General features: G+C 42.4%; 1 protein-coding gene across 2 annotated transcripts; it reads left to right on the top strand.

The window, feature by feature from the left end:
* The first annotated feature begins 689 nt into the window (after positions 1-689).
* On the top strand, positions 690-19,104 carry rexo1 (REX1, RNA exonuclease 1 homolog). 2 transcript variants are annotated; one of them, XM_076278526.1, is made up of 16 exons: positions 690-1,017; positions 1,338-3,430; positions 4,487-4,588; positions 4,728-4,959; positions 5,291-5,448; positions 9,659-9,796; positions 10,211-10,334; positions 10,602-10,727; positions 11,200-11,337; positions 12,312-12,425; positions 13,566-13,639; positions 14,795-14,905; positions 15,045-15,160; positions 15,456-15,594; positions 17,147-17,267; positions 17,885-19,104. In XM_076278526.1, exons 1-16 carry the CDS (start codon positions 831-833, stop codon positions 17,971-17,973), a joined length of 4,062 nt encoding a protein of 1,353 aa, XP_076134641.1. In that variant the 5' UTR covers positions 690-830; the 3' UTR covers positions 17,974-19,104. The 2 variants fall into 2 exon arrangements, with proteins under 2 accessions (XP_076134641.1, XP_076134643.1); XM_076278528.1 differs by lacking the exons at positions 4,487-4,588; positions 4,728-4,959; positions 5,291-5,448.
* The last annotated feature ends 1,437 nt before the right edge of the window (positions 19,105-20,541 follow it).

A 20,541-nucleotide genomic window follows, 5' to 3' on the forward strand; every position in this document is an offset into this window, starting at 1 on the left:
ATATGTTTAACTTTGAAAGTCTAGCTTGTATACGTCTGGAAGGCCACAAAAGCTGATGTCTTGAAATGTACAGGCCTAAGAGCCATTATTTGGACGTGTGAAAATACTTGATGTTGCTGTCTGTGTCTCAAAATTACTGCTTTTAATAAAGGGTTTTAAACAGACGTGTCTTTACTTTGTGTATAAATTATCCAATGAAGTTCAACAGGGGCTATAGGCCCCTAAGCCTACCTCGTCGATACAAAAATGAAATCATGGCCTTAAGTGCTATGTTAAGGCAAATACATAGGCCTACACATCGTAGCATCTATTTAGTGCAACCCTTCTGAATCGAGGCGCGGTAGGCCTATTTTTTTTATATATATATATATAGAAAGGTGAGCCCGTCCCACCCCCCAATCTGCAAACAGTTGTAAAGCTATACGTCTACAATTGTAGGCTAATAAGTAGTCGCGATGTAGGCCTAGTCGTTTATACAAACTTAAGAATAAGGTATAAAACATTAATAAGGATTACCTGCATCTATTTAATACCGTAACAAATAAAATGAGAGTAACCAGGGAGTAACGCCGGGAATGCGCACAGGCATATATATGAGGCGTTCTCATGACGTCAATATTGTGCGACGCCTGGGCCTTTGGTGCATGTTTTTTTTTTTTTAGTTGAACAATAAAAGATGGCGTCGTGCGAACGCTTGTTGTTCCTATTGAGAAGGAAAGTGGCAAAAGAAAGGTTCATCTAGAGACAGGTGTACATTTATTCAATAAAGAAGTGTAACTTGTGTTGATTTGACCTGAATTACATGGGAATGCTAGAGAGTTTGGGTGACTATGTTGAGATCCACCGGGTTTTTCCGTGGGATTGATTGCCCGTTTTACAGCGAGAGCTATAACGGGAAGATCGTCAAAAATGGGTGCAACCGACCATACTGTCACTTCAGACACAGCAACCAGAGAAGAACTTCCTATGGAGCGTTTGAAGTCAGAAAAACTAAAGAACTCTCTTCAAGTACAAATGGTGATTTCCATTTTCCCTCAGTAAACAAATACATGCACGCGACAGCTGCAGTCCTCTGTTCTAAGCGGCTATTGCACTGCGAGTACTAGAAGCAGTTAGCTAATGGTTACTGCTGCAGAGCTTGTAATTCTTACTGCAAGCGAACCAAAATGTTTTTCGGCAGACGAAAATATTGGTGACATGTTGAACGTTGAACAAAAGGCGTTCCTGGTGTGTTTTAATTCCGATTTAACTCCTGTCTAGCCACAACCAATTGATTTTCAACTGCACTTCGTGCTATAACGCTTACTATTTTGCATGTATGTTTATGTTTTTTGCAGAAGAGTGTTATGACCCATTCAGTCCCGAGGTAGTGCGGCCAGAAGACCATCGCAATGAGGAACCTGAGACCAAGCGGCGACCAGGTTCTCCTATGGACGTGGGCGCCATTGAACTTGAATTGGTCAATCGCGCTATTGAGGCTGTTCAGTGTGAGGTGGAGAAAGAGAGGAGGAAACTCTCACATATCGGGGACCAGGAATATGAGCCTTCGTCAAGCTCCTCCACTGTGGGACCCAAACGGAAAAAGCCTGTCCCTGTTGCCTCTCATCAGGGTTATGACCCTGGGAGTTATCAGATGACACAAGGGACTGATTACAGCCCCACCCCTCGCTCCAATAAATACGTCTTGGACTCAGAAAGTGAGGATAACCATGGCAGTTCAATGGAGTACGTACCCACGGCTGTCAGCAAAACGTCAGCGAAAAAGTCTTTACTTTTCAGTCCGACTTCCCACACCTCCAAACTTCCCTCCAGCCCTCAGAGTTCCTCTTCTGCAAAGTGCAAATACACGCTTCATACATCCAAATCCCCTTTGGACTCAGAAAGTGAGGAAAATCATAGCAGTTCTCTGGAGTACGTACCCACAGCTGTTAGCAAAACATCGTCGAAAAAGTCCTTACTTTTCAGTCCAACCTCCCGCACCTCCAATCTTCCCTCTAGCCCCAAGAGATCCACATCTGTCAAGAACAAGTACACACTTGACAAATCCAAACCCCTCACTGACATGGAATATGACCCTCTATCCAACTTTTCTGCCAAACTGGCCAGCAAAAACAAGTACCAGAGGGCACTCACTACTGATGCAGAGACTAAGAAGGCGTTTCCGCCTACAAGTAAGAGGAAGCAATCTATAGATGAGGAGTATGTGCCTACAGTTAAAAAACCGCGACCGCAGCAGCCAGTGGTGGACAGTCAGAAGTACTCTGCCTATTTCGCAGAGTCAGACGAGGAGAGCTCTGGGACGGAGTACCGGCCGATGTTGCTTAGCCACCTGCAGCGACGGAAGAATGCCAGTGCCTCAGCTGAGGATGCTACTCGGAGGAGCTCGGAGGAGAAAGGCGACGCCGCTCCCTCCTCGAGGGTTTTGAAGCAACAGAGGAGCCAGAATTCCAAGCCAGAGGAAGTTTCCTCGCAGGGGGACTCGGGGGACCCAGAGGAGAGCCTAGATCGGGAACGGTCCCGAGAGAAAGTTCCTGAAAAGAAAGCCAAAGACAGGGACAGTCAAAAGAAGAGCAGTAAGAATGGAGATACGAGAAGAGAAGAGAAGAGGCCCAGCGGAAAAAGCAGTGGTGAGAAGGTGAGGACTGGGAGCTCCAGCAGTGATAAAAAGAAGAAACTGAGCTCGGAGAGCATCAACAAGACTGAGAGGACTGATGATAAAAACAGACTGAAAGACAAGGTGGCACACAAGAGCAGGAAGGAGGAGAAGAGTACTGACGGCAAGAGCAGGAGACCTGAGAAGGTCAAAGGTGAGTCGAGTCACAAGGAGAAGGAGAGGAGCAGCGAGGTCAAAATGCACAAGCCAGAGAAGACCCACGAAAGGGACTTGTCCAAATATAAGGATCAGAAAAACGGCAAGCTTCACTCGGCCGGGAAGGAGAAGGACAAAACCAAATCGAGCCAAGGGAGTGTGTCGGTCAGCAAAGACAAGAGTAGGAAAAGTGGCTCGTCGTCAGGCGGCAAAGAAGCCAAGGTGGGCAGGCAGAAACAGCGGTCACTGAGTCACGTCGATCTGTTTGGAGATGAGAGCGGAGAGGACGCCAGGCAGAAGGAGAAAGACGACGAAGATGATGAAGATGAGGAGGATGAGGAGGAGATCATTGTGAGGAAGTCAGCTGCTGCACACAGGCGGAAAGGCCTGTTGAGCAGCAAGAAGGACGCAGTTGACCTCAGGCGCTCGTTCTCTGAGGAGGAGATCGGACAGGAAGATGACCGGAGTGACAACGAAGATGTTGATGATGGAGGTGTGGACTACTCAAACCTACAGGATGTGGACTATGACTCTGACCCCGACCCCCTGGAGGAGTGCCTGCGGATCTTTAATGAGTCCAAAGACGTAAAAACTGAGGACAAAGGGAGGCAAGCCAAACAGGTACTGTCAGTCTTCTTTTGTTGGCATTGCTTCTTAATTTTTGTTTGAGCTTACATTTAACCCATATTTAATCACTTTAGTTTACAGGTCAGGGTGTTCAATCCAGCATTGTGCAAAAAGTTTTAGTTGTTTTACAGAAACATTCGTAGTAGAAATGTATTTTCATCTTACAGAGCAGGGTGTTCAAATATTGATTAAATCCAGTATTAAGTTGTAGGGGTTTTACAAAAACATTAATAGTAGAAATGTATTTAATTTTCTAAAATGAGTGGTTCAATAGGAGATATTATACTTTTCAAACATTCTTATTGAGTATTCCAGTGAGGCATTTATATGCTGTTAATGGAAGAATGTAACAAAGTCGGAGACCACATTCAGAGTTGGAAGTGACCAGTGTAACTAGGGATAACATGAAGAGACAGAAATGATCAAGACAGTCTAAATCCACTGTAGAACTCCCAAATCCTTGTTACAACCAGCCTTGCCTTATATTATGCAGGCATGGTGGAGCAGCGGTAACGTAACTGACTGACAATCGGTCGACTCGGGTTTCGATTCCCACTATTGCCAGTTTGTGTCGCCTTGGATAAAAGCGTCTGCTAAGTATCATTCAACTTTAACTTTAAGTTCTAAGTACCTGAAAAATGGTGCAAGTGTACCATTAAAGTCAGATTTTAAATACCGTTTTAAAGTCAAATGTCTGTAAGGCCTTTTAACACGCACACACTGACAAAAAGAGGAAGAGACCATTAATGGCAACTTTATACTTTTCTATTTGCATTATGTGTATCTTTCTTTATCAGATGCTTTCACCCCCCCTGCCCTACAGGTTGAAAACAACTTGTCGTAATGTCATCCAAAATGGTGCAGTACACAGGAATAGTAGTAGCATTGTACTGAGGGTTTTTGATTTAGCTTCCCTCAGCATCTGACACTGGCACAAATGTGTCTCTGATAACATGTGGGTCCACCGGATGCCTTCAGAGGCAGCTGCCATATGGCCCATTACTAAACTGAGAAGTGGGACCTTTTCCTCTCATTGTTTTGTCTTCACAGCCAACCAAGGAGCCAGCAGACCATGATGCTTCCGACAGCACTTTATCAACAGTCATTCCTGGACAGAAGAAGCGAGTCTCACATTTTGCAGCCAAAGGAAGCGTGAGTGTCTTATATGTTGGGTTTTTTTTTTAAAATGAAGATGCAATTTCTTGTTTTTGCTGTTGAAAATGGAACCTGTTTCCTTAGAGACCAGCACTAACGTAACATGGACCTCTCTCTGTGGGACTTCTCTGTGCAGGCCGAGTCGTCTCGGGCATCGGTGGTCAGGCCGTACCGGAGGCCAACAGCGCAGGAGATGTGCTACCAGCGCATGCAGATGGCGCAGCAGCAGGCTGAGCAGCTAGCCGTTGTGGTGAAAGCCGCCACCACCGCGTCCTCCTCCTACTCCTTGTCCAGCTCCTCCACCCCTATCTCTGGGGAGAAGAAGAGAGTGGCCCATCGGCCTAACCCCTCCGCACTTTCTCTTAAAGGTATGAAAAGCAATGCAGTGTGCCTGACTACACCATATTACTAGAGTGTGTGATATTCCAATAATTAAGGATGGCAATATAACATTCTAGAGTTTTAACGCTATGTAGTATAGACAGGTATTTCTGCCTCTATATTAGTAGTCTTTAGTCTTTAATTGTGGGTGCTACACCTTTTCAATTTAAAAGGGAAATTAACTTGATGATGTTATCATGAGTGAAATATTAAACCAGATGCTGGAAACGTGAACTTTGCACCTGTGCTGACTTGTTGTTGAGGGCTGGAGCTTCTGGTCAGTTGTCAAGAGACTCTTTCTCCGCCTTTTTACTTCAGCTTCATCCGAAGCTAAAAGGAGTGGCTCGCGAGTGTTGTCCCCCACCAGAGCGACCCCCGAGCTGCCCTCTGTAAAGGCCCACACCTCTGCAGGCATCCTCTCTAAGACCATGTCCACCAGCATGCAGAAGAGAGTGGCCCATACCCCCACCATGAAGGTCAGTGGCAGCCATTTTTGCTTTAAATCACAGAAGGATAGTATTTTCTGTGTTTGGTAGAGCGGTCTAGGAGGATGTCCCATGTCTCTGCGCAGCCAGGGAGGAACACTTCCCTGATTATCTACACCAGGGGTCTCCAACCTTTTTGGGAATGAGGGCTACCTGAAGACCCGAAATCATATGGAGGGCTACTCATTTGAAACAAACATACCGTCACCCCTTTTTTGCAAGGGTAGTCCTCCTAAATAATAGGCCTATGAGATTTGTACTTTTAAATTATCAATATTGTGTAGGCCTATGCAACACTACCAACATTTTTGTTCAGTTTGTTCATTTCAAAGTTTGCATGGGGAATCTAATCTATTTTTTTTTTAACAAAAAAAAACCAATCGTTTTGTGCAATTAATAATTTGGGTTAAAATTTGTACCCAATTTATATCCACCCACCATTATGAATTCAGGGGTTGTTTAAGTTCTGATTTCAGTGGACAATTCAGTTTTAACATTTCAATAGTAATCCCCCACACCACCCTAACATATGAAAACTCCTTTTAAAGTTATTGCATACCTGAAATCTCTCCATGATCTGACAAAAAAGGTAATGCACAGTCCTGCTCAGTCATGCATGCCACAACATTTTCAGTGCTATTATACGGCAGTAGCCTACGGAGGAGAAAAGGCCTGTGAGCTAAAGCAATTGTTTTTCAGTTCTTGAACAATCATGCAAGAACCGTATTTGACGAACATGGAATGGCCACAGAACTTTTGCAAAGATATGCTTCCATTGGCTACACCAGACGAGCTAGTTTTCCCCCCTTTACTGTCTATGCGTGCGAGCAGCGTGTATGCGCTCCGCTTCTGTTGTTGTTTAACCCTTAGAACCCGATTGACGCAAAGTGCGTCAAAAAACACACCCCTTCTTCTCTGTTACATTGCTCCGGAACGGTTCATCGCAGCGAGATGAAACCTTTATTGCACGACAGAGCAGAAGTGGGGCTTTCCAACGAGACTACATACTTGTCTGTACGATCAAGTATGAAAATTAAAAAAAATCATGAAATTAAATCAAATTGCATCATATTTACAGTCTATACTTCTCTGCGTTCACCTGCACACACATTACTCTAGTTTGAATTACTCGCGAACCCGTGATCGCATCGATATGGCAAGCATACCAGATGAAAGAGGGGGCACGGGGCTATCCATTGGTACCATGTTTATCGATCCTTTGGGCTTATAAAACCAGACGAAGTGACTGCAAAATAATAACATCATGTACACAAACCAACGCTGCACACTCATTACTCTCGTTTGAATTTGATCGCATAGATATGCCACGCATGTCAGATGAAAGAGGAGACTCAGAGCTATCATTTGATACCAAGTACATCCTTCTGGGTTATAAAACAGACGAAGTGACAGCAAAATAATAACTTCATATAGCTGGACTTACCCCACGTTTTTGTCTGTTCTTGTGGCAAAGCATGTTTACAATCCAATGCTATCATGTGTTTCTCTATGGCAAAGCATGTTTATATTCCGGTTTTGAGATCCTAGCAAATTCCTGCATGGCATCCAATTCAAGGCTCACATTGCATCCCAATTTGTTCAACAAATAAACACCTTTTTTGCCTTTACTTTGTTCATGGCAATGCAGTAAAAAGTTGAGAATTATTATGACAGCATACACACAGGCACGCAGGCTAACATGTAACCTCGGGTCAAGTCAGGTCAGATCAGTTCATGTCACAGATATGGAGCTCAGAAAGGTCATTTTTCATCACTAAATAAAAAATGGCATTTATTTCCGTAAATCACACAGCAAATATTTCTGTAAATTGCTCAGCCCCAGAGTATCCCTCCAACATGGCAATTATATTGCCCGATTCAGGACAGTCTGCCCTACAACCACATGAAATGCATGTAGAGCTGTGAGCTTGCTGTGGTGAGATACATGTCGAAATATAAGAATTTTTATAATACACTTTTTATATTTTAATTCTTTAAAAATCTAAATAAAATCAATGCTAGTATTAATACATGAAATGATGGCAGATCTGAATAGCCTCGACTCTCCTGAAAAAAAACAATATATAATATATGTGTGTGGCACTTACAATGACCAGAATAAATCCTTATGAATAAAGGTAGTGAAAATGCCCTAAAAACAGCTTAGGGTTCTAAGGGTTAAAGACTAAATGGGAAACGGATTTGGAGCCAAAGGCTAAAATGTAACGCAGCTACAATTTGTAAGATATCACCAATATCAATTTAATGTTACAGATGTATGGCTACATACATTCTTAAAATGGTTCTGGTCTAGACTTAAATATCGATTGAATAGCTCTTCACAATAGAGCGTGTTTTTAGAGCGTGATCTGCAGGCGACCTGTGGGCTATTTTTAGAAGGTGCGCTGGGGGCGCCTCATAGCCGTCCCGCGGGCACCGTGTTGGAGACCACTGATCTACACTATGTCTTTGCCAGTAGAGGGCAGTGATGTGGACAGAGGTGGATAGGGTGGGGATATACTCATGATTCAGCTTCATCACAGTTCTTGAGTTGTTTAGTTTAGTGCAGTAATTTCCTGTGTATTAGCCGCATTTGTGTATAACATTTATTTGGTTATGGAGAGATTATATGTATGTTTGTACTTGAACTTTTTCCCATTAGTGTTACATGTCTGTCCTTTTTTACAATGAAGCTACTACTATGAAATGGACGCAAAACATATATATATTATAATATACTTATAACAATAAAGACAATAAAGTATTATCTTATTAAGTAAGGGATAATGGACGACACGGTGGTCTGTTTACAGAAGTTGATGCAGAGCGAACCTCGTAAGTGCATTAACTTCTGTGAACAGGCCACCGTGGAGTCCATTATCCCGCTTATTCCACTTTTGCCACTTGCGTTGTGTTCATTTCCTGTTACAATTTAAACGTTTTAATCGCTAAAACTTGTCTTGTTTGTAGAACTACTTTCTTCCAACACATATCAACTAATTTCTTAACTTGCAGGACAAACTGCCGTTACTAGTTCTAAATGGATGGTTGCTACGGCCAAAGGCCAGTTGTTAGTTATATCCAAAGATTCTAGAACAGAGCTCTGTTCTAGAATCTTTGGTTATATCTCTCCCGTTGTCAAGCGGGCGTATCCCAAGATTCTGATGAACTTTAGCTTGGAAACATCGCTATTTTACTTAGCCTGCTGTCATCCATCTAGCTAAAAGCCACCTCCGTCATATGCTACAATGTTGCCATGTTCTGAACGTCTGCATTTTACAGCTCAGATGCAACGTGACAGGTTATTTAAACTTCACAACGGGTTCGGCGAATTAATATACAAGTGTGATACAGGCCCACAAAATACATCTTCATAGGTGTGCAAATAACATACGGTTAATGGTCGTTCTAAATTACGCAGGACAATGGGAAATTCAACCAAGCAGCGGATTAATAAGATTTATTATCTATCCATCTATAAACTGCAGGAGAGTGTTTTATACAAATAAAAAAACAAAACCATTTATTAACCATACCTGTGTATTAACTGCAGTGGCCAATAGCCCAATGAATAAAAATCGAATTGAGCTTTAATCATTAAGAGGAATGAAGAGAAGAAATGCATTCCCATGTATAGCCTGCCCCAGTTTATTGATGTCATAGCTGAAGAAATTTTGCAAAATCAATGTATAAACCTTGGTAATGTACAGTATGTTAATAAGAAGGCCTGTGATGAGTTTTGGTTTGTTATATATATATATATATATATATATACTAGTTTATATAGCTTGACGGTGATCTATTGTAGGTTGTGTAAGCAACAGATATTGCCCATGTTTGGATTAAAAATACAAACAAATCAAATTTATACAATTTTTAGCATCTCAATGCAGATTGATTGGATAATTGGCAAATATCAATATATTTAAATGAGTCTGTCCCTCTCCTCCAACATAACTAGAGAATCAATGTAGGTTTTCAGTCAATCAAATAGCCACACATCACATCACCCAATCAATCGTACATTGACTGAGATTAGGCTGCTAAGTAGATGTATGGATGCTGCTGTTAGGATGGGGATGGGGCACATTTGCCACAGGGGCCCCTCTGACTGTTTCCCCTCTCCCCACCTTTGAGGTGGCCCTAATGTTATTATGGCCCCACCGGATCCCCCCAATCTTTCTCCTCTCCCTCTCCTCAGAGTTCATCAATGAAGCGGCCGGTCATCCCCACCGAGTTTGGAGCCAAAGTCCCCACTGGGGTCCGCCAGCGCTACCTCAACCTCTTCATTGACGAGTGCCTAAAGGTCTGCCCCTCGGAGCCCGCAGCCTTCCAGATGGTGAGCGCCTCCCTTCCCAACAGACTCACAAGTGGTGTGCGTGCGTGCGTGTGTGCACAATGCACATGCATGCGCACGCACGCGCGTGTGTGCACAATGCACATGCATGCGCACGCACGCGCGTGTGTGTGTGTGTGTGTGTGTGTTTGTGTCAGTAAGCAAATGCAAGTGTTTGTTCATGTGTAGCTGTATTTCAACAGATTGAGCAAAGGAGTGTGTATGTTTCTGTTTTTCTTATTGTAGTGTGTGTGTGTGTGTGTGTGTGTGTGTGTGTGTGTGTGTGTGTGTGTGTGTGTGTGTCTGTGTGAGACAGACTACATTACTGTCAGTGGATTTGGATCAAAGCATTTGACTGGATGTAAATGCTGTGATGGGATTGGACGCTCTGAGCATGCAGTCTGTGCTTCCTTGCAGGCGCTGGATGAGGAGAAGGTGGTGTACGACCGCAGCAGCAGTAAGAACATCTACCTGAATGTGGCCGTCAACACGCTGAAGAAGCTACGCAGCAAAAGCACTTTGCCTGCCTCAAACCCGCCCAGTACGTCTCACACACACACGCACACGCACACGCACACGCACACGCACACATCAAAACTCCCTGTTCCTCAAACTTTGACTCAAAACACGGAAATCCAATTACGTAATCCCGCTAAGCTCACATTTTGTATTGCTAAGCTCATATTTTGTATTATGTATTAGCTGTTGGCGCACCCAACATGTGCATCATGTCATGGCTTTCCAAACAACCCAAAGGTCAGACTTATTTCCCCTCTAACCCACCCCACCCATCGCTGCTGTTCTCCAGAGTATCAAGCGGCGAGCGCCAGCCAGAAGATTCAGTCTCATGAGAAGATGCTGGGGGGCCGCATGGCAGCCAAGACCAGCTTCACCGTCAACAGGATGGGCAAACAGCAGGAGTTGGAACTCCGAGGTGACTAACCGCATCCTTAGAAAGTAGATTCCTTTTAGATTCCTCTGACTTAACTAATTTAAATTCTGGAATGGCTAGCAGAAAAACCAAAGGGTTAATGCCTGTTCACACTGGCAGAGATAACTGTAATGCTAACAGCAAAAACTACAGCAAACTAACTAAAGTATTGCTCTAGCTAATATAAACAACAATGTACACACTGCATACTATAGCGACAACAACATGGAAAACTATATAGTTAGGAATCACTTTTCAGAGCGATTTTGTGAATGATAGAAGCGCTGTCAGACAATCAGAATCTATAGAATATCCGGCATCACATTCATGAACATGAGGAGAGACTTTCCCGGTCATTGGTTCCAGTTGCAGTAGTCCTTATAGTTATGGTGGACTGGGCTTTAAGCAGGTATGTAAACCGTGTGTGTGTGTGTGTGTGTGTGTGTGTGTGTGTCTGTGGCATGCTGCTCCACAGGTGCGTGTCTGTATGCCAAGCTGAAGGAGTACCTCATGACTGAAGAGCAGCTGCAGGAGCACGGCTACCCCAGACCCAACCCTGACCGCCCAGGCCACGTCATCATCCACAACGCCCCGGAGAAGAAGAACCTAGATCGTGAGGACCAACACACACAAATATATATACACACACACACACATATACACATACATACATACATACATACATACACACTGATGGTAATTTTGATACCATAGATTTAATAGAGACCCAGTCAGACCAATAGTATGAAAAATCAGGAACAGAGTTTATTTACAATGATGCGCATCAAGGGAAAGACAGCATGACTTCACCTAAAGATCCATCAGCTGCTCTAACTAGACAAGGAAATAGTTAGAGTTTAAGTATCCTTCCAGGCTGACGGGAGATGGCGTTGGTCATCCCATCTCACGTGGACTACACTGAATCAGACCCTGATTAGTGGCAGCCTGGCAATCCGGAGCAGATAGCTACTGACGCATCCATGCAGAACAGTGAAACACTGCAAAGTCATAATATTCCCGCTTATCTCTTAACACAGTCACACAGAGATATACACAGGGACAGTACAGATATCATACAGTCATTACATAGAATCATACTTTTAGTATCAAAGTGACCTACTAATGAGAAATGCAACATTAAACCACATATTGGAATATTGGACATAATGTTCTATTCCACTTTCTCTCAACACACACACACACACACACACACACACACACACACACACACACACACACACACACACACACACCTTCTGGCTTTCTCTCTGCCACTTCTTCTGCACACATATATTCTATCCTCCTCACATACTCTTTCACTGACTCTTGTATGAACACACACACACACACACTCACACACACACACACACACACACACACATAAATATTCTCCGTTTCGATCTCTTTGTCTCTCTCACTCTCCTGCACGCACTCATATAGTCTGTCTGTCTCTCATTCACTTGATCGCTTACTCCCTCATCCCTGCACACGCGTATGAAAACATGCCCAATCAGGCTCTCCGTCTGCCTCTACTTTACATGGCAGTTGTCTGCCACAGCTACTGATGAGCTGCCCTGCCTCTCCCAGCTTTCTCTAAGGTGTGCTGCCGCTGTGGGGCCGAGTACAAGATCAACGTCAATGGCAGTTGCGTGCGCAAGGAGGAGTGCAGCCACCACTGGGGCCGCCTGCGCCGCTACCGAGGTCAGAGGTCACCCGGGGAGATGGTGGGGTGGGTTGGGCTGGGGGCAAGAACAGGGCAGTTGTGGGGAGTGTCCGGGCTTTCGAACTGCTATTATTTCATCTTGTTTATCTTTATTTTACACACCTGATTAGTTAATTTTAGGCACTATATGTGAGAATTCTTATTCATAAATAAACTAAAAACAAAATGTGAAGCAATAACTATTTTGATGTAAATACAGAAATGCCTATAATTTAGCAGCTAGTCCCGGCCCATTCCTGTCTCATACACTTTCTACCACAAAAGGCACTAGTGAGTCACTATAATGAAGCCAGCAAGGCAAAGCAAGAGTGCCATTATGAGCACAATGGTGCATATATATATATGTATATGTGTAGCATAGATTTAGCACCTTTTAATTGAAATGTTTACATTAAGCATGAATACTTTGGTAAAAAATCTTAACCTCAAGGCAACACAAGCAGGAGTGTAAAGAGGTACCGTCTTTAATCACGATCGGAGATGAGGAAATGTTACCATCAACAAAGTTCCAGCAACAAATCCAAAGTTCTCTGGGGCGAGGCCCAATCTTATCCAGGTTCAATTACATTGTTTCCAGGCAAAAACATTACATACAGATATACAAAGCCCATGATTGTCATGCTGTAGTTTCAGCAGAGAAAATAGACAACTCAAGCAAAGTGCCACATATGCATCTTCCCTGCTGTTGGAGGCTACATCACATGATATTAATTATATGTCAGCACTATTCTCTGCAGAAGCATAGGCAATGCGTATCACATAGTCACTTGTCTGACTCAGGGAATTCCTTCACTATTCTAATGGCTGTTGCATGATCTTTATTAGAGAGCCATTCATGGAGAGAGCAAGTTGAATGTACAGAAATGTATCTTGTAATAGTGAGAGACTCAATACAAAAGAAGAACGTCAATTCTTCCTAAACGCAATACACTGTATGTAAACCATATACATAATAATTCTAGATGTGATGTCCAACACATTCAATTTAGGGATCGTCTTAAAATGTCTACCACAGTACAAGTGAATGGCATCCTGTGCAGGATGTTTCATAAAGCAGGCCTGAGGAGAGAATCCTTTGGGCGATTTGTGTTTTATGCTCTAATGGTCTTTGCTTGCAGTGTCTGGTGGCTGGGAGACACATTATAACTGCTGCTCAGGTGCTGTGGGCTCACTTGGATGCCAGGTGGCAAAGGTAATCTCTACGGGGTTCTGTCAGAAACTCTCACCTGTGCTTTTTGTTGAGCACATAAAATTGCTCCTCAGTCTGTCATATTGATATGTTCTAAAGGTGCTGCAAAAAAGATAAGCTATAAAGAAAGAAGCGGCCTAATAGAAGGCATGAGGTATTTTAGAAGTGCTGCACTTTTGGTTTGTCCTTTTAGTGTTGTAAGTCCACAAGAAAGTCCTTTGTTCTTTTAAAATGGGTTTTAGTTTGGAGGTGTTACACCAAGAAATACAATTAGTGGATGTAAATTTGATGAGATAAAGTATGCAGTGCACACTGAGTGGCATGTGTTGTATCAGACATTAAACGCAGTATCTACATCTGTGGCTGCAGTATCAGTCTTTAGGGAAGGGAAGGTGCTCTGTGAGAAGAAGTGTCAGCAGTATTACCATGTCATTTCCGGCATTCCAATGAGGTCAGAACTTCGAAGAAGCTGACAAAGTCTTGCACAACGGCCATTTTCAGTGTTTCCCATACATTGACTTATTTGTGGCGGCCCACCACAATATCAACATTAACCACCACACAATGATTTTCCAGGTTGTACTAAACTGTGCTTAAATCTGGTTAGCATCATAACCACGCTGCGCTAATTTGTTAAAAACTGTTGCATTCAAGTTAATTCTGCAAACCTACCACCACAAATAGAATCTAATTCTGTGGGAAACACTGATTTTAGTCAGAATTCATGACAGAAAGGTGGAATTTCTGGCAAGATGTCTCTTTCTTAAGTCCATAGAAACAAACAATCCTAATAATGTATTAGTTGGATTACCACAAGCCAATCAGAAAGTGTGAAAATTCTTAGACTGTTGACAGTCTAGACTTTAACAACTGTAGACTGAGTACATAGAGACTCTATTAAATATTATCTCTCTCTCTCGCTCTCTGTCTCTTTCTTTCTCTCTGTTTCTGACACTAGGGGGCACTTTCAAAAATAGTCGCTATGTTATTGGAGGTTATCGATGATATGTTTGAGGTTGAGGGTGATTGACTATGATGCTTCCAATAGTGAATAGTGGTTGAATGTAAATGTATGTCACACTGTAGTTTTTGTGTGGATTAATGAATATGTTCTTCCCATCACTTATTGTTTATTGTGTGTTTACTATTTATTTACAGCAACACGTGCAGGATGGGCGCAAGGAGGCGGTAGAGGGATACGTCAAGACCTTCAACAAGCCTCTGCCATCGGACGGAGATGCTGGGGTGTTTGCCCTGGACTGTGAGATGGTGAGTAATTGGTCAGAGAGACCCCATGTTACCTCTGTAGTGTGGAGCTAACATGCCCAGTGTCCAGAGGGATCGTGAAAAGGCTCTCAAACTTGCGGGTGGTGCCTTTCCTCATGTCTCCTCTTTTCTCTGTCCTCAGTGTTACACCAAGCAAGGCCTGGAGCTGACCCGCGTGACGGTCATCAACTCGGAGCTGAAGGTCATCTATGACACATTTGTCAAGCCCGAGAGCAAAGTGGTGGACTACAACACAAGGTCCGAACCCTCAAGGCGTGATTCTCGCAAGGGGATGGCTTGATGCTTGAAACTTTTATCTATTATGCAAGACACATTTCTTTCTTTCTCTCTCTCTCTCTCTCTCTCTCTCTCTCTCTCTCTCTCTCTCTCTCTGTCTCTCTCTGTGCTGTGTATCTGTCTCTCTGTCTCTCTTTCTTTCTCTCTCTTTCTCTCTTTCTCTCTTTCTCTCTTTCTCTCTGTCCCTCATTTTTTACTGTGTGTGTGTGTGTTTGTGTGTGTGTGTGTGTGTTTTAACCTAAATTTGTGGTTCCAGGTTCTCAGGTGTGACGGAGGAGGATCTGGAGAGTTGCTCGATCACCATGAGAGACGTGCAGGCCGTGCTGCTCAGCATGTTCAGCGCTGACTCCATCCTGATTGGACACAGCTTGGAGAGTGACCTCACGGCCCTCAAGGTGAACCTCCACACCACAGCACAGCACTGGCTGAATTAGACATGTTCTAGTGTAACAGTTCTGAATCTTCTGAATATGTTGTACACATGCAACAGCTGGATAAATGTTCTACAATCCCAAATCAGAAAGAGGTGGGACGTTGTGTAAAATGCAAATAAAAACAGAATGTGATAATCTGCAAATCTCATATATTCATACAAATCTGTAAACTCATATTTAGCTGCAAAAAGGATGCAGACAATATATCATATGTTGTTGAAAAGGACATATATCACTATTTCATTGAAAATATATGTTCATTTTAAATTTGTTACCAGCAACACGTTTCAAAAAAAGTTGGGACGGGGCCAAGAAAATGCTGGAAAAGTTGTGTAATGATAAAGAAAACAAAAGGAGAAATATTTTGCAACTAATTAGGGAATCTGGCAACATGATTGGGTATGAAAAAGAGCATCCCATAAAGACTCTGGGATCACTTTGTGTAAATGTGTATGGACAAATAAAGACACAATATAATTATAATGCTTTTTATGAAATGTACTATTTGGGGAGTTAATCATCTACAGTATATAATATCATTACAATATTCAGAGAATCCAGAGAAATCTTTGCAAACAAGGGACAAGGCTAAAAAACAATATTTGATGGCCATGGTGTTTTGGACCTCAGATAGTACTGCATTAAAACCATAGCTGTTTATTCAATATAAATCATTTTATGGGCTCAGGTAAACCTCTGATAACGTCGTTGTCAGGGGGAAATGGGTGCTGATTCTCTATATTATCTCTATATAACATTTACAGTTTGAGTTCTGTACATCTTACATGTGACTTTCGACAAGTTTCAGTTACACCCGGATCGTTATGATTTTCAAGTTACAGGGCCCAGGTGCCAAAATGGCCTGTCTGGAGTCCAGACCTGTCAAATTAGGTGCATCATAGAATGAAAAACATGATGAAGAATACCCCATACTGTTGAGCAACTGAAATCCAATATCAGCAGGAATAGGACAACATTTCATTCTTAAAACTCTAGCAATTTTATTTATTTGCATTTTACATAACTTTTTCTGATTTGGGGTTGTAAGTTGTATTTGGCAAAAAATGGCTGTAAATTATACAGAGAAACAGTTATAATTTTAGGGGAAATGCAAGATCGTCAATATATTGTATCCCATATACTGTATGTACCAAATGTATATCATACCCTCACATCTGAATTACTCTGGAGAATTGGTCCTATATTACTGTCTCTTTACATTTTAAAAATGCTGTACATACATGGTACATAATCTAAAATACTTTTACTTTTATTTTTATTTTCATTTTATGAGATGACTATAATTTTAACAACCTTTTTGTTTGTGAAGTGACCTTGGGTGTCATGAAAGGCGCTTTAAATAAAATGTATTATTATTAGATTATTATTATAATCCTAGTACAGTTGAAAAGCCATATATAAATGTTTTTGTTTTTATACAATGGCCCATCCAGAAAAGCTGTCTTGTGGGTGCAAGCTTGATCTGACTAAATGGCTTGTTCCTGTTTTGCAGCTGGTGCACAGTACAGTAGTGGACACAGCCATAGTATTCCCCCACCGCTTAGGCTTGCCCTACAAACGCGCCCTGAGGAACCTGATGGCAGACTACCTCAAACGCATCATACAGGACAACGGTGAGGCCCTCAAGCTCACTTGGATTACTTAATATGTTTACTTCTTTGACAGTTTGATAGATGCAGTTAAAGCATATTTCAGGATTCAGCTGGCTATGTGCTAAATATGAGGGCTATTAAACAACAGCTTTGGTCTACGTTCCAACAATGTTGTGTCCATGCAGTTGAACAAAAGGATTCAGAAATCAATTATTGTTCAATTTCTGTCTGTTTGCTTTAAGAGCTAATGTACATATGACATCGGTGACAACAGGTAGAGTGTGGATGTTGTGTTCCTAAACCCTCCTTTAACTCGTCCTGGTGGGTGTAGGGGGGTAAACCTGGTCAGTCATAGGAAGAGGTAATAATGAATAGAGCATGATTCTCAGCCTATGTTGGTGAGATTATATGACTAAATACTATTTAGTCATATAATCGATACAATGATATAATAAACTAAATGCACCTCATCTTCAATTGACATGACAGTCAAAGGAGGCAGTGGTTAGTTCTACTAAAGAAGCTACTAATTCACAGCTTGATAGTTGGCTTGAGCATGTAGTGCATATGAGCAGGCCTGTGTGTAGTATGATATAAAATCCCTTGTTCCTGACTTTGTCCTTCATCTGTGACTGCAGTTGAGGGGCACGACTCCAGTGAGGACGCCTGCGCCTGCATGGAGCTCATGATGTGGAAGATCAAAGAGGACGCCAAGGTCAAGAGATGACCTTTGACATCTTTCTGCTCCTACTTGTCAGCGCATCAGGAGAGAAAGACTGAACACTGAAGGGAAATGAGAGAGAGACAAAAAAAAGAGAGAAATGAAAGAGAGAAGTAAAAGAAAGGATGCCCCATAGCCGTCAAAATGCACTGTTGGCCTGTGTTCTAATGGACCTCTTGTAGATGTGTATATTTGGGAGTTTGGCGCAGCTCCAGGCTGTCGTAAGGGGCTCGAGGAGGAGGCCCCAATGGTGGTTTATCCTTTTGAAAGGCTGAGTTGTCGGAGCCGAGTTGCACTATGAAGGTTCCTACTGTTAAAGCCCCGGGTAGTCTAGAGCCGACCGTGTGAGATTAATCATGTACACCCATGCCACCGCAGCTAGCTACATAGCTGTTCAAACACGCTAGGATGCAGGCACGTCTTGTTTAGTTTTCTTTTTTTTGTTTGTTTTGTTTATTTTACTTTTTTGCTTCTTTGTTTTGTTTTGATCCCATTATGTTTATTACTTTTTGTGCGCATTCACAGACAACTGCCCATTATAGTCTGCTATAAATGCACTTACAGGGTCATTTAACTTTTGTTTGTACTACAAATAGTACTTCTTCTTTAAACGATTGTTTACATGGTGGAATGTGTCGTTGGTGGTTCATAGTTGATGAATGGCAAAAGACTTGAAACTAAGTAGTATTACTTTTATTATTATTATTATTATTATTATTATTATTATTACAATTCGGATATTCTATTAGTCATGCTTGTTTAGAGAAGACTGTTAATTGGAATACACAGTGTTAAGTAGCTGAAGGAACAGCACCTTTCTTCTTGTGTAGTTAAAAAAAGTTTCTGAGGCTCACCAAGCCCTTTGAAATGCATGACAAAGACGCTGATACTGAACTCACTATGGTTTGTCCTAACCTCACGTAGGTAGAACATATACCTGCCTACCACCGTAGCCATCACTGAATCTTTTAGAGAAACAATAACTTCAGATATCATCAGTATATACAGTATAAAGGTCATCAAACCAACGGGATGATTTTTGTGTGAAATATGGAGCCTGCACGCAACATTGTACATATGTCACTAGATTGTTTTGTATGTTTTTCTTTTTCTATTAAACAATGTTAAATGACTCAATATGCATATCTGTGTAGGTCCTTTGTGGTTTACTTGTCATACTCTGTAAGAATACAATTTCCAACATGGAGATGAAAAATTCAGAGGAAAAAAACGGGTTTTTATTTTGGACCTACAGTATTTTTGCGAAATGCAACATATGGTTGGTTTGTAAAGGCTTCTGCTCTCTGGATATCGTAGTTTTCATGGTCAGCATTATTCTTGTCCTCTCGTCCTTCTGCCATGTGCTGGTCATCTCTGGTCAAGTTCACCTCCACGGCCATTTTTCTGACAGGTGCTCTGCTGAAGATTTCCCTTTTTTTCTTGGAACAGCTGTTTTATCGGAAAAACAAAAAAATCGAACAAAAAAAAAAAAGCCCAACTTGTGGTGTGTTCACAGCCCATTGTTGCCCCAGTGTGTGCTCCATTGAGCCCCCCGCGTGTCACTTGTCAGCACGAGCACCCAGTGTCCCCGGGATCAATACCGCACACAATGTTCTAGTGACAGGGAGGAGGCGTCCTGTCAGCACTTTATTGAGTGTCTGCGCAGATTTTGGACATGTGGGGGCAGAGGAGCAGGCAGGCAGCAGAAGGACTTCACCTCATTATCAACTTCGATCAGAGCTGTCCCTCTAACCACCTCTGACTGCTGGGGGTCAGGCCTGGCCCTCCTGGGCACACGGACCCCATGCTGGGCACAGGCTGCTCTATCCCTCAGGTCCCCCAGGATGGAGAAGAGTGACCCCACTGACCATTACCACAGACAAACATCAACAGGGACATATTTTCTTTAGCTGTTTTGTGTGTTTGGTGCTATCTTTGCTTAACGTGTAAATGAAAGTGCATTGATTGATATTTGTACCAATTTAGTAACATGTTTAACCTTCGTCCATAGTTATAGGAATATTTCCATTAGCTCAAGACCAACAACTTAAAATAGTGGGGTATCAGCCAGAGATACACTCTTTAAAGAGTTCTGTGAACTTCTAATTGTACACCAATAGCAAATTTAGTGCACAGTAACATCAGAGATTCTATGGTAACATCCCCCACACACAAACAAAAACAGAAAGCCCCTTCCATCATGACCTTGACAGCCCAATTTCAATCCACTTCCACCACCATGTAACACACACACACACACACTGATTATCTCTCATTAGCTCTCTTTCTCCGATTTCACACTTCTGTTGCCTCATTACTGAACTGATCCCTTGATGTTACCCTATTGATTTCCTGCCTCTCCACTCTTGGACAAGGCTACAGAGCATCATTTGGTTTGAAAGAGATGTTACTTAAGTGCCAGTAATTTATCTCCTGAAAAGATTTTGTTTGTCAGAGTGAGTGTCAGGTAAACAGTACTGACCTACAGAGCCAGTCAGCACTACAAGGATCCCTGGAGGAGGGATGTCCACAAGACTCTGTGTCAAGTCAAGTTCAATTGGTGATGCATTCTCT

This window comes from Alosa pseudoharengus, unplaced genomic scaffold (assembly GCF_046254945.1).
Source record: "Alosa pseudoharengus isolate Yale_2024_CS ecotype anadromous, Long Island Sound unplaced genomic scaffold, YU_APseudo_1.1 YU_APseudo_1.1_scf_11, whole genome shotgun sequence".
NCBI lineage: Eukaryota > Metazoa > Chordata > Actinopteri > Clupeiformes > Clupeidae > Alosa > Alosa pseudoharengus.